Source organism: Chelonia mydas, chromosome 7 (assembly GCF_015237465.2).
Source record: "Chelonia mydas isolate rCheMyd1 chromosome 7, rCheMyd1.pri.v2, whole genome shotgun sequence".
Classification (NCBI taxonomy): domain Eukaryota; kingdom Metazoa; phylum Chordata; order Testudines; family Cheloniidae; genus Chelonia; species Chelonia mydas.
Genome location: NC_057853.1, coordinates 114,083,047 through 114,096,491, shown reverse-complemented (window position 1 = coordinate 114,096,491; position 13,445 = coordinate 114,083,047). Strand labels below are relative to the sequence as shown.

Below are 13,445 nucleotides of genomic sequence, written 5' to 3'. Positions count from 1 at the left end.
GCCTAGTTTGTTATGATGTAAAGCAAGACTAGGTTGTTTAGCCTTGTTCTATCCTAAAATTGTCAATGGGGGTAAAAAAGGAACATTACAACAGACAAAACCTTACAAAGGCTCAGCCTGTCTGAATAAAGACAAAAGACTGATTCAATATCGGAGAGAGAGGAGGAAGACACTCTTCCTCCTTTCAGTGAGGAGACATCTTGGGAGCAGGGATGTTCTCATGGAAAAATTGGATCCTGGTTCCTGTGAAGCCAGCCAGCTCTTTAACAGACTGAACTTGGCAGGGAAAACCTACTTTATTAAATAGGAAAGGTAACTGTTAATAAGCGTAGACAGGTTTGTAGGTTTTAGGATTTTGTTTTGATTTCATTTGTTTCCACCACTCTCCGGTTCTTAGTTAACTCTGTATTCTTTTTTAAGTAAACCTACTTTTGTTTTGTTGTAAGTGCTCACATGTGATGTGTGTATTTTAAAAATATTTATTTATTTGTTTGTTTATTTAATTATTATTATTTTTTTTTTTTTTACAGGAACAGTAGTTTAAGGTAAAACTAGTGAACTGGGGTACACTGCTCCTTTGGGGGCAGAGGATCTGGGATTTCTTTGATTAGCCAGAGACAGGGGCTGGATATCACAAGGGAATGATTCAAAGGGACTCTGGGGCTGGGGTACACCTGTTCATCTGCAAGGGAAAAACAGGGCTTGAACAGCCCAGAGGAGAGAGCTCCCTAACACCACCAGCCTGTTAGCCATTCAAGCAAACACCCAGTTACCACAAGCAAGACTTCATTGTGTTGCAGGCAGGTGGGTAACAAGGTGACTCACAATCCTGGGTACCCAGAGAACCATCACAAATACCTTTTAAGTTTATTTGGGGGGTTTGTATTTAATACCCTGCCCCCCAAATTCTGAGGGGTTTGCCTGAGGGGTTATTGTCGACCAGGTATTCCAGTATCCCTGGTTTTCAAGTGTATCCCATATCTGGTGTGTGGGAGATACCCACATCTCAGCCAAGTGCAAGACCTCAGTTTCTAAAAGTAGATCTAGGAAAAAAATAGATTAAACTTTGGCTCCTCGTGATGGAATACTGCCTCTGACCAGCCTTGAATCCAGGCCTAGATACCACCCCCACTGCCCTGGACATCCACCTCCGAGTGATCAGAGTGATGTGTTGACTCCCCAACCCCCACCTAGGTCTTCATAATCTTAGATCTTCCAAGAACAAGCATTCTGGATCTCCTAAGATAGAGCCTATGTCAAAAGAGCTTCAGTCACCATCAAGATCGACCATTTGGGACTTTTTTATTCTCGTACCCTCCTCACAACTAAGAGTTGTGAGGATTGTTGTGGAGCATGGTAGACAACATCCTACTAAGTCTACACTGTTCAGTAAAGACCAAAAGCACCTCAACCTCTTCGGGTGTAAAAACTTCTCCTGTGCAACGCTCCAGTTTAGAAAAGAGAATTATCAGACTTTGATGGCAAACTATGATCACACCAAATATGGCAAACTCAACACTTTTTTTTTTTTTTTAAATGATCATCTTTCCTTCAGAACACTGGGAACAGTTATAGGCTACCATAACTAAGGGTCATCTGTCAGCACGGACCGTCTTGCAAGCTTCCCTACATGCAGTTGACACTGCAGCTTGTTCCATCTCAACTGCTATTGTCATGTCAAGCATCTTGGCTGCCGCTGTCGGGATTGCCTAAGGAGGTTCAGATTACTGAAGAAGACCTTCCCTTTGGTGGACTGATGCTTGAGTGAGTCCACCAACTAATCCTTGCACACCTTTACTGGATTTAAGGGCCACACACAGGTTTTGGTGTTTATATGCAACTGCAGATAAAAGAAAATTTAGCAGAGCCCAAACAACACAGAAATCCCATCTGCTCCAATTCTTCAGCTTTCTTAGACCAGCCAAACTGCCTTAGAGACCAAGATATCAAAAGAAGAGGCCTCCTGCTATGACCACTAATATCACCCAGCCTTGTGTCGTCATTTAAACCTCAAATTTGGTGGTGTAGTTGAGGGTTCAGAACAACTCTATCTTGGGATTCTTCAGTTACAACATACTACCTGCTTCCCTTCCTTTGGAGATAGTTTCTCCAGTTTTCAACCTGCATGGGAGCAAATTACATCTGACAAATGGGTTTTGGAGGTTATAACCTCAAGTTACTCAATCCATTTCCTTGTCCCTCCTTAGGGACTCTCTTTTTCACGAACATTTGCTGAGACAGGAGACCACCTCCCTTCTATGCACAGGAGCCATGGAACTTGTTCTAGTCTGCCACAGAAGGAAGAGGTTTTACTCCAAGTAATTTCTAGTCCCCAAAAAAGAAGGGGGGATGGAGATCAATATTAGATCTTGACTTCCAGACACCTTCATGAAATTACAGAAATTCAGAATAGTAACTCTTGCAAATATACTTCTGTCATTAATTCCGGAGATTGTTTTGCAGCCTCAACCTCCAGGGCACATACCTTTTGTAAGAGGAGTGAATGGCAACGTGAAAAGTATCTAGTATAGAGTGCTCCGCTTCAGCCTTTCATCTGCCTGCCAGGGTATTTCCAAAGTCCTGACAGTAATAGCTCTTCACCTTTATCAGTGAAGAAGACTCTTCCCCTACCTTGACGATTGGCTGTATGATGCATGACCAGAACTTGAAGTTCTCTCTGCAATACAGACAGCCATGATCCTGTTCTGCAACCTAGAACCTCAAAATGATACAGAAAAATCCATTCTAACTATACTTCAACAGATTTCAAGGAGCTTCTTTGGATGCCGTAACATTCAGAGCGTGCCTCCTTATGGACAGACTTAGGACACTGACAAGACTTACTGCCAAAATTCGAAATAACCCCCCATACCAATGGCAACAAATTGCCTCCAACTGCTGGGTCGTTTGGCAGGTTATACTTTTTTGTCACACAACATGCCAGCTACATCTTTGCTGTGTCCAGGTTGCTCCAGAATTGTTTATATCCCCAGCAAACATGGTCTAGGCAAGTTGGTGTCTATCCCTGGTTGGGTGCTAGATTCACTTGGTAGAACGACCTATCCAAAGGCCGTGCAGGAGTTCCTTTACCCACCCTCTGCCTATCATCTACCATAATTTTGGATGCACCAGTTGTGGGATGGGGAGCTCTGCTTTGGTGGGGGAACACACCATCCAGAACAAATGGTTGTCTCAAGTCTCTCCTACACATCAACCTCCTAGAATTATGGGCAATCAGAAATGCCCGTATCCACTTTCCTTCCTTAATCAGAAGCCAGTCTGTCAGTCGTGAGACAATGTAGCCTGAACATTCTACCTAAATCATCAGAAAGGGATGAGATCCCCTTTTTTGTGCTGAAGCAATAAAGCTATGGAATTGGTGTATAGCCAGTCACATTCTCTCAGCACACCATGGCTGATGCTCTGAATTCTCCCAGGATTATGAGTGGGAGCTGGACCCTTGAACCCTCAGATTTTTCTGACCTGGAGGTTTCTGCAAGTGGACATCTTTGCAACTGCCGCCAACGAAGTGCGAGAAAGTCTGGGTCATCAGTCTTTGGGAGATGTCTCTCTCATTTGTTGAAATGAAGGGCCTTCTCTGCATATCCTCCAACACCATTGATTCCGAAGATATTGCACAAGATCAATCAAGACAAAGCCAGAGTTACTCTAGTTGCACCAACTTGACTGAGGCTGGTTTGGTACGCTTACCTGATGTGCCTTACTTCTTTTCCATCTTTTCAGCTTCTGACTATTTCCTGTCTGCTGTCTCAGGATACTGGTCTGTCTCTCCATCCTCTACCTCTGGCACTGTTAAATGTACCAATGGCTTCAATTTGCGAAGCAGCAACCTGGGCATCAGTGCACACTTTCTCCGTGCAGTACACCTTGATACATGCCTCTAGATTGGTGGTGGTTGTTGTCACGGCAGTCCTTTCTTCAGTATTGGATTCAGCTCCAAAGACCTGTCTTTCTTCAAGGGATACCACTCAGGAGTCACCTGAAGTGAAGCCCACACAGGCCAATATTAAAAGAAAGAGAAGTTACCCATCTTGTGCAGTCACTGGAGTTCTTCTAGATGTGTGCCCCTCTGGGTACTCCACTACCTGCCTTCCTTCCCCTGTGCTTCAAAGTTTTATCTTGCGTGACTTCATGGTAGAGAATGAGCTGAGGGTGGCATGCCTGTACATCTGTGTATATCCTTGGTATGGGGCATGAGGATGACAAGCTCATGACTAGGTCAAATGGGCACTGCTATTGAAAATCTCCTATCAAAGACGCATGGGGTCTGTGTGCACCCAAAGTGGAGCACCCCTAGGGACATACGTCTTGAATAATTCCAGCTACTACTCAAGGTGAATAACCTCCACATTTTAAAAACAAAACCTAAATAACTATGCAAGTTTAAAATGTCTGTTTGGAAATCCTGTGGAATTCAGTGTCTCAAAAATATTTCTCTTCTGTTGCAGTTAGTGGGCCAATTTATTGCTAGAGCAGTTGGAGATGGCATTTTATGTAGTACTTACATAGACAGCTACAAAGGCACCGTGGATTGTGTCCAGGCTCGGTAAGTGATTGCTCTTTGTAGTTAGCGTTTATAGTTCAGTTTGTTTTTTTTTCTTTTTAAATTCTGAGCAAGCAAACCAGTAATTTGGTATTTTAAAATAAAGTAGGTGTGGCCACTCGCTTCTATTATAAAAACAAGTCAAGAACAACAACAAAAACCCTCAAAGGAAGCCTGTCACACAAAAAACCACCCCAGACTTTTAAACCAAGAGATACTAAACGTTTCTGGCAAACTCGATCTTAGTATCTAGTTGAATCTATTTAACTCGGCAGTAAACTAAATTTGACTAGCATTTTTGCAAACTGAATTCTTACAGTTTAACCTTTCCTCAGCCACTTAAAAAGAGCTTACTAACTTATATTTAAGAAAAATTCTGATCAAATCAGAAACTATTAGGGAGCGTTTTGCTTTAGAAAAAGACTTCATATGACCAGTAGGTAAATACAGCGTCAGGAGAAGCAACGTAAGGATTTTGTGAAATAAACAATTAAACCCTTTTTGCTTCTTGTCTTGTGAAGGTTTGACACTCTGTGCAGCACTTTCTCAAACTTTCTATTGTCCTATATGGATATGAGGACTCAGTTTGAGTCAAAACTGTTTGAAGGAGCAGCCTATGTGCAAGGGGTGGGGAGGAAAAGAGACTTTTGAAAAATACCTTCAGATTTTGGAAACATCAGGTTTTTGTGTATAGTATTGACCTTTCAGGCTTGGCTTTTGGAGGTGTTGAGCACTCATAACTTCCATTGACATAAGTTAGTGCTGTTGGTACTTCGTACCTCTGAAAACTAGGCTACTGTTTAGGTTATCTATCTTTGGGCACCGAAGTGTGAAAACTTTGTCATTCAATTATGAAAATCATTTTACTGTGGTTGAAGGATTTTTGGTCCCAATAATTAAGTATATTCATACATTTAGCATGGCCACTTCCACTTCTGAGACAGTTACTTCTCACCTCACCTAGCCACTCCCAAAGAGTGAGTACAGTTCTCCATAATATGGCTACGATCAGCCTGAATAAATGGCTGAGTATCCTCCCTGTTCAGGTATATGGTAGACAATCTGGATCTAAGGTTTTTCACACCCAGTTCCTCTTCCCAGTGAGGTGGCAAGCTTCCCTAGTTCCCCTGTCTCTTTGGAAACTCTGTGTGTGGTGTTCCTCTGCTGAAGCACCATTTTGTCTCCAGACTTCAGGCGTCCCAGAACTCTTTGAACCCAAAGGGAGTAACCATTCTCCAAGGTAAAGGCACTTTAGGTTTAGCCACGTGTTTGGAGACTTAGATTACTAAGCAAATGCAGGGCCTTGAGAGACCCCAGATTTTACTCTAGAGGGAATCCAACACACTTTTCCACTGGGTAGAGGAATGTCTGAGGTCCTGCCTTGACAGTTCAGGTAGGCTGCTACTACTATGTCCCTATCAAAATGTAGCTGAAGGGAGAAGCTGGTGGGGAAGAGATCTTCAGGAAGCTCACCTGATGGCTGTCGGTTCCAAGTTGTCAGTGTAGACCTTGCATTGCTGAACAGACCGTGTCTTCTGAACTATCTGTGATGAAGTGTGAGCACATCATCTGAAGAGGATGGCATTTGTGATGTATATTTGTTGGATTGCCTTGAAATAAGGGGTAAACTTTCTTGGAGTTGGATCTCCCTAGTCTCTTATTGTGGGAAGTTATTACTAGTTGAGTAGAAGCAAGTAGGTGTTCTGTCATCTTGTGTCAAATGAGGGAAGGATAGTTGATGATGATGATGAAATTTGGAACATATCCTGTCTCACAGAACCAAGTCTTGACATAAGGGAAACTCCTTGTTTTCTTTCTTCCCTCCTCTGTAGTGAATTTATGTAAATAATTTTGTAATACGACCTTTGCTTTATAGAGCTGCATTGGACCGAGCTACTGTGCTGTTGAGTATGAAAAAAGGTGGAAAGCGTATAGACAGTGTATGGGGATCAGGCGGGGGACAGCAATCTGTAAAACATCTTGTTAAAGAGGTAGCTAATTTTTACAATACCTGTCTTGTGGGGGTGGGTGGGTGTGTGTATCAACGCTCATGCAGATTGACTGGGAGGGAGGAAAGAGATGCATTACCCCTGCACCTAAATCGTATTCTGCTGTTTTGAAATGTGTATTTATCATGAATTAAAGATGTTGACCATTACATTGACTGAAAAGGATGTTTGTCCTCTGTAGGCTTGTATAGTACTTCCTTTTGTACAATGAACACCCTAAAGATAATACCTGCAATTAAGAGTTTATGATCTTAAAAAGATAAGAAGCCTGAGAAATCCAGAGGTGGGGATGATTTTATTTAATTAGTCTCCCTTTTGGCCTCATGGCTGGAGGGTAGCTTTTTCAGAGACTCCAATTAGGATAGGGAAGAAGCAGCAGCAAGCTTGGGATACATTCCAGATACTAGTAGAAAATATAAAGGAAGGAGTCTGTGACTTTGAGGTTGCAAATCTGGCTTAGTTGGAGAATGATCATGCCACCATAAGTAACAAAAAATGGGAGAAGATTTGGAGAAAAGAGAATGAGTTTGATCTTAGCCATATTAAGGTTGATTGTCCCATGCGCATTTTATCAAACATTATTTCTAATTATGGGCTGCATGTTAAACATGTGTATGCAGACGCTGCATCTTTTGAAATGGTGTCTAGATAAGTGTTCAGCTTCATACTATCTGTATAGTTAGACATAACTTCTCAGTTTAAGATGTGTGTTTATTAAAACACTAGTTGCAGTTTGGGATACAAGTTTTTTTTTAAAATGCATGTCACTAGCTTGTTGCTCAGCTGAGCAGTGGATTTGTCAGATTAATTGTCAGATTGTAAATTATACCTAGTGTTTTGTTTTTGTTTTTGTTTTTTAACAAACTGAATAGATTGATATGTTGCTGAAGGAGTACCTACTTTCTGGAGATGTATCAGAAGCTGAGCGTTGCCTTCAGGAACTAGAAGTGCCTCATTTTCACCATGAACTTGTATATGAAGTAAGACAGAAATCGGACTCCCTTTTATAACTTTTTTAAATTGTGGATAAATATGAGCAGACTCTAGGTTTAATTTCAGGGTGGACGTGCAAGTAATGTTAGTGGAATCTGAAGCTCAGCTCCCAAGTATTAATGTTATCAGATATATCTAAATTCTCTAAGTATAGTGCATGCTACTTGTGCTTGGGTAAACTGTTGGTGCCTTCAGGAAGGTGTAAAATTAAACTGTATTTATTACATGAACAGGACAGTTACTGGATATGTTGTACTGAAAGAGCCATTTCACAGTTGTCTGCTGTGGAATAATGGCGAGAAAAAACCCATGCTTGTTTTGTAGTTTTGTTAAACCGAGATCATCTTGTTGGTAGTGCTGTGAGCTATTTATTACAGCAGGTTTCAAGCAGATGGATTGCTCTTTTTAATAGGTCTTTACCACTTCTGTTAAGTTATACAGTCAATCCTTCACCAGTGGAGGATTTCTCCCTGTGATATACTGTCTAATCTATTTTAAATGCCCTGAGAGAGGGAGGAGAGACTATTCCACAGTCTAATACTGCCTTCTGTCAGTACATTTTTGCTGATACTGAACCTAAATTTTTCCTTTTTTATAAATTTGCTTCTTTGTTCTCAAGAAGCTCTTTCTGTCGTGGTGTTTACACCCTTCAAGTGTGTGTAAATTTTAATTTTCCGTTGTGGTGTCTGTTTGATGGAAACACATGAAATCAGAAAGTAGAGCCATCCACACTGCTGCTAACTGATGCCTGAGTACAGGGTCTTGTGATTTAGAGTACCTCTAGAAATAGTCCAGAAAGCTTTTGTTTTTTCTCTCCTCTTCACTGGTGGTTTGTATTCCTATGGTAACATCTTCCTTGTTTTTATGCTTCGTATCCTTACTCAAATAATTTTTCCACCACATACTTTGTTGTTATATTGTAGTATACTAGCATTGTATGCACATGTGATAAATATACATTTCTCCATGTGGAAATTTTACAACTGTGTTTGCAGCATTCACTTTTCATTTCTTGTAAGATGTACTTTTGCACTGTCTTTTAGTTAAACACTTCCTCTTGCTTTATTTTAGGCAATTGTGATGGTTTTAGAATCAACTGGAGAAACAACCTTTAAAATGATGCTTGATTTGTTGAAATCCCTCTGGACGTCTACTGTCATTACTCTGGACCAAATGAAAAGAGTAAGTGTATTTTTTCCAAAATAGAATTGGAATAGTAATTCACCAAAAATTGTGTGTTTTCAAATGTCATTCCTGTTTTACACCTTTCCTTAAACTGTAGATGGTGATCCATTGTTATCAATGGTACTGCTATGGTTCTGTTTGCCCTCCGGTGACTTGTACAAATAGACTTTAGCTGATGTTACACATTTATTGCTTTATTTTGGAATCAAGGCGGTAAAAATGCGTTTTAACAGTGTTGTCTTGTGGCGCTTCAGAGTTGAGAATAATTTAAAATATGTTCTAATAAGGAAACTTCGAGGTGTTACTGAATTATGTGCTTTAATTACTAAAAATTTAAATCTTTCATAATGTTGCAATATAAAATAGGGATGTTTTTATGGAGCTTGACCAGCCATACTTACTGAAGTACCTTATTTGGATTTACTTGATTTTTTTAAAAAAAATTACTTAGAGTATAAAAACAAAATAATTTAGCTATATCTGAATTAAATTGTGGTTCTGCCATAAGTCCTGAACAAGTGACAGCATATAGCTGTGTTGTCCCATACACTGGAAACCATTCTGTGACACATTCACAATTTAGTTTCCATCTCCACCATACCGTCTGCGCCGCTTCCCTTGCTCTGGGGGAAGTGATTTGTGTCAGGCACGGATTTTTCAGCTGTCCGAGCTGGTGTGTTAGGGAGATGGCCCATTCTTTGCTTAATGATCAGAGGAATAGTAAAAACTCCAGAAACTGCTCCCTCTCTGATGTCACTACCCATGCGACTGTAATGTACAGGCAAGTTAGGCTGGTGACAGTCAGGTCCTCTGATTTTTGGGAATCTTAAAATTCAGTTCATCTACCTAGGTAAGTAGATAAATCTAGGTAATACTGTATTCTATAGTGTGGTGTAACTTGCACCTGAGATGGTATGGATTCCTTGAAATTATTTTTAATACTTTTTAAAGATAGATAAATTATTTGAATTATTATCCCTTCAGAGTATAAAAGGGGTAACCCTTCTTGTAGCAAAATGTGACTTCATTACACTAAGTCTGATATTGCAGGGTTATGAACGAGTTTACCGTGAAATCCCAGATATTAACCTGGACGTGCCACATTCATACTCTATGCTTGAGCGGTTTGTAGAGGAATGCTTTCAGGCTGGAATCATTTCCAAACCACTGAGAGACCTCTGTCCTTCAAGGTACTTTTTCATTTAATTATAAACAGAGCTGTTATATTAAGTTTGCCTGACATTTTCCCATTCTAAGACCCTGTCTTCAGTTGCTTAGAACTTTGCCAAACTTTAAGCATTTAGACTGAAACTTTCCATGCTGGGTGTCTGCCTGAGGCTGACTTCTTTTGGAAAATATCATCCAAAAGGGTAGAGCAGTTGCTGAGAATGAACCTATGAAATAATACATTGTTTGGTCACTGTTTAAAAAATCATGCCAACTTTTTCTTTGGAAAGCTCTAGAGCTCCCATGCTTTGGACCAGGAATTTGAAATTTGGCAGGAGGTGGCTGTTGTCAGGGATGTGTCTTTTGCCACCCCTATGAAAATCTGCCCAAATTTGGTCAATTTATAAGCCTTTGAAAACTCAGTTCACACATGCTCTTATACGTCTTAGATTTTTAACAGCTACATTCCCCAAAGATTCCATCTGCACTTGGCATATGCCGCTCCAGGACTTTCCCTGTAATTGCAGTTCCAGCCTGCTGCTGGCCATGCCTGAACTGAGAGCAGGGAGACAGTCTCATCTGTGTTCTCAAGGAGACCCCCTTTTTGGTAGCATGAAGTTGCCTGATTTGAATGCAGATGGGACAGCAGGGTTAGAAGGAGAACTGGAAATAGCTGTGTGAAGAGATTTGGACAAGGAATTGGGGGGTGGGGAATGACGACACTGAGATTGGGTGATGAATTGGGCAGGGAGGTTAGGGATGAGTAATATGGGGGAGGGGCAGCAACTGGAGGCCAGGGTTGCAGGGAGAGACAGATTGGATGAGAAGCTGGGAGTTGGAGGAACTGGAACTGGCTGGGCAAGGAGATTAAGACTGGGAGTCCGGAGGGGTAAGCGTAGGACCTGCTGGGCAAGAGGACTGGGTTGTGAAGCTGTGGGGAAGAGACAGGACTGGGATAGGGAGAGGTTGGAGGAGATGGGTAGAAGGGTCAAACATGGGAGGTGGGGGAAGGGAGTGGGAAACAGAGGTAGAAGAGCCTCTGCCCACTTGATCAGACTCCCTTCCAGAAACTGGAATGGAAACTGAGAATTCCTGAGTCTCGCCCTTTCTGTGCTGTCAGAAAGTATTCGTGAAACCCCGTGACAAAGTGTCCAATAGCTTTGTTATGCAGATGATAACCTACTAGTGCTATCAGTTACTCTGTTATCTCAAGGGGCCAAGCTCTGTGGTGGATCTAAAGATTTCCACCCTGCTAATTAACCATAAAGGTGTTATGATGCCACATGATGGAATTCGTTTTAAGTGTTCTTTTTTAAAACCTAGGAATTTACACACAACTACATTAAAAGAACATTATTAAGGATGTGAAGTCAAGCACACAAAAGTTAAGAAATGCCAGGAAATGTGCAACCTTAATTTGGCCCCTTGTACATATGCATTATGATGCAGTCTTTATTACATGGTCATGTTTACTATTTTTTCCACAGGACCCCTGCCTCAGTTAGTGCACAAGATAGATAATGCTCATGTAATGAGCAACTATTCAATATTTTGTTTTATGCTCATTGTTCAGTAGGTGGCCCCATGTCTTATTTCCTGCACTCTGGGGCATTGAGCTCTTAACACTGTACTCATTTTTCGCTTTTTTAAAAGTGAGTTTTGCAAATTGCTACCTATTCACAAGTCATTGTTACTATGGGTTAGGTTATATACTGTATTTTTAAAGGTCCTTTTTTATTTGATCTGCAAAAAATTAGGTTTCTTATACAGAAATTATCTTCCTGATGGCAATAAAGTGAGTTTGTAAAATTTTAATGAGTTTATTCTCATCCCAGAGAGAGCCAACATAAACGAGGGACTTAAAAATTGTCCCTTGTTCTGTTCTTTGAGGAGTTAAATCCATTAGGTTTTATACTGACATGTTCCCTGGTATAGTTTCTTTAAATCATCATTTAAAATTAAAGCTCCATTATACATCAGTTCTAGTACTATATGTAGAATCACTATCAAAATAACTTTTTGTAACCTTTAATTAAACCTCTCCCCTCCCCCGATTTAATGTCTGCAAAACACTTTGAGCTTTGTAATTGGAAGGCCTTATAAAATGTGCAAAGGAATATAACTTTCTGTCCTAGAGATTATTCCTCCCACTTGGGTTTGAGGCCCAATGACAGGGCAGCAGAGGGAAGGATGCTTTGCATGACTTTGTACTTCTCCTGCTCTTTGGCTAAATAGAGGTGCAGTATCTTGGCTGTCAAACTAGCACCTTTCTCAGGTTCTAACACTACATGGAATTCTAAGAAAGGGAGAATTCCTGCCTGCTAAGAAACTTGAGTGTCAAGTTTTGAAAAGCCTAGTATAAATACACAAATAGTGTTCTGTGTAGACTATTCAGATTGATTACGTGGCCTTTTCAGATGATCAAGAATTTGACAGGTAATATTACTGATCACCAGCCACCTCCATGTTACTCCCAGGACCTGTGAAGTGGTGCAGGGATCACTCTAAACTATGGTAAATAAGGAAGGACTATTGACACTAATGTAAAATTATAATCTTGTATTTTGTTTTTCCTTACAGGGGAAGGAAGCGCTTTGTAAGTGAAGGAGATGGCGGTCGTCTTAAACTAGAGAGCTACTGAGTATAGGAACCAACTCTTGCAGCCTTAGATGTTTAAAGGGAAAAAATATATTCTTTATCTAAATTGTAAGAGTTGCTTAACACAGTTCATATTTTTTTAAAAGCACTTGTTTTGGGTACAAATCATTCTGAAATAGTTTTGTAAATTTATATTCAGGAAGGAAACTTCTTTCTCTGGGCATATAGTAGAACAGAACAAGTAACCACATTTCAGTGGTGGTGCCTTCAAATAAGCTGCCCTTTTGTAAGTGCCATATGTTTATGACCTAATCATTCCATGTTCTGCATTGATGTCTGACTGCCACTCCTTTCCTTCAAGGACAGTGTTTTTGTAGTAAAATCACTGGTTTAAACAAAGCTTTATTATAGAGGGGTCAAGTTAAGCTGCTGTAACCTCATTTTGGCTGCTGCTGTTGAAATGCTGTGCTTTGGGAGGAAAAATGGTTATTTCTTTAAAGAATCTAAAAAATGGATTGGTCATAAGATGTATTCGTCTTTTCCAGGGGAACGCACTGATTGGTCTTAAAGACCAGTGCAGTAAAAGGTGGCTGGAACATCTATTTCTCTACAAACTGGAAAAAATGAACAGTTCTGATAGAATGTATTACAAAATAAATTTTTGTAAAGCTATCCTTTTCCTTTGTTTTTATATAAGCAGTTTTGGAAAGCTCTTTAAGTCCTCTGCAGATAATCTTTGAACCAGGTGCCAATAAAATACATATCTAAAAAGTACCCTTTTGCATAGCACTTTGTAGAGGATTAATGAATAATTAAACTGAAAGGGACATTTTACCCAAGACTTCCCTGAAAATGGGTACATAAGTTAGCCATTTGACCAAATGACCCAGCATCTTAATCCCATTGTTCAGAACAAGGTTAGAGTATGA

The 13,445-nt window shown here is 40.4% G+C and overlaps 1 protein-coding gene across 8 annotated transcripts in view; it reads left to right on the top strand.

Moving 5' to 3' along the window:
* Positions 1-13,188, top strand: part of PDCD4 (programmed cell death 4) — a 32,674-nt gene extending 19,486 nt beyond the window's left edge. For all 8 annotated transcript variants that reach the window (XM_037905504.1, XM_043550272.1, XM_043550274.1 and 5 more), the window contains 6 exons: positions 4,470-4,567; positions 6,441-6,555; positions 7,446-7,553; positions 8,638-8,748; positions 9,802-9,941; positions 12,499-13,188. In XM_037905504.1, coding sequence (XP_037761432.1) covers positions 4,470-4,567; positions 6,441-6,555; positions 7,446-7,553; positions 8,638-8,748; positions 9,802-9,941; positions 12,499-12,559 — 633 coding nt within the window. In that variant the 3' untranslated portion in view covers positions 12,560-13,188. The remainder of the gene's footprint in view (positions 1-4,469; positions 4,568-6,440; positions 6,556-7,445; positions 7,554-8,637; positions 8,749-9,801; positions 9,942-12,498) is intronic.
* Positions 13,189-13,445: the final 257 nt, after the last annotated feature.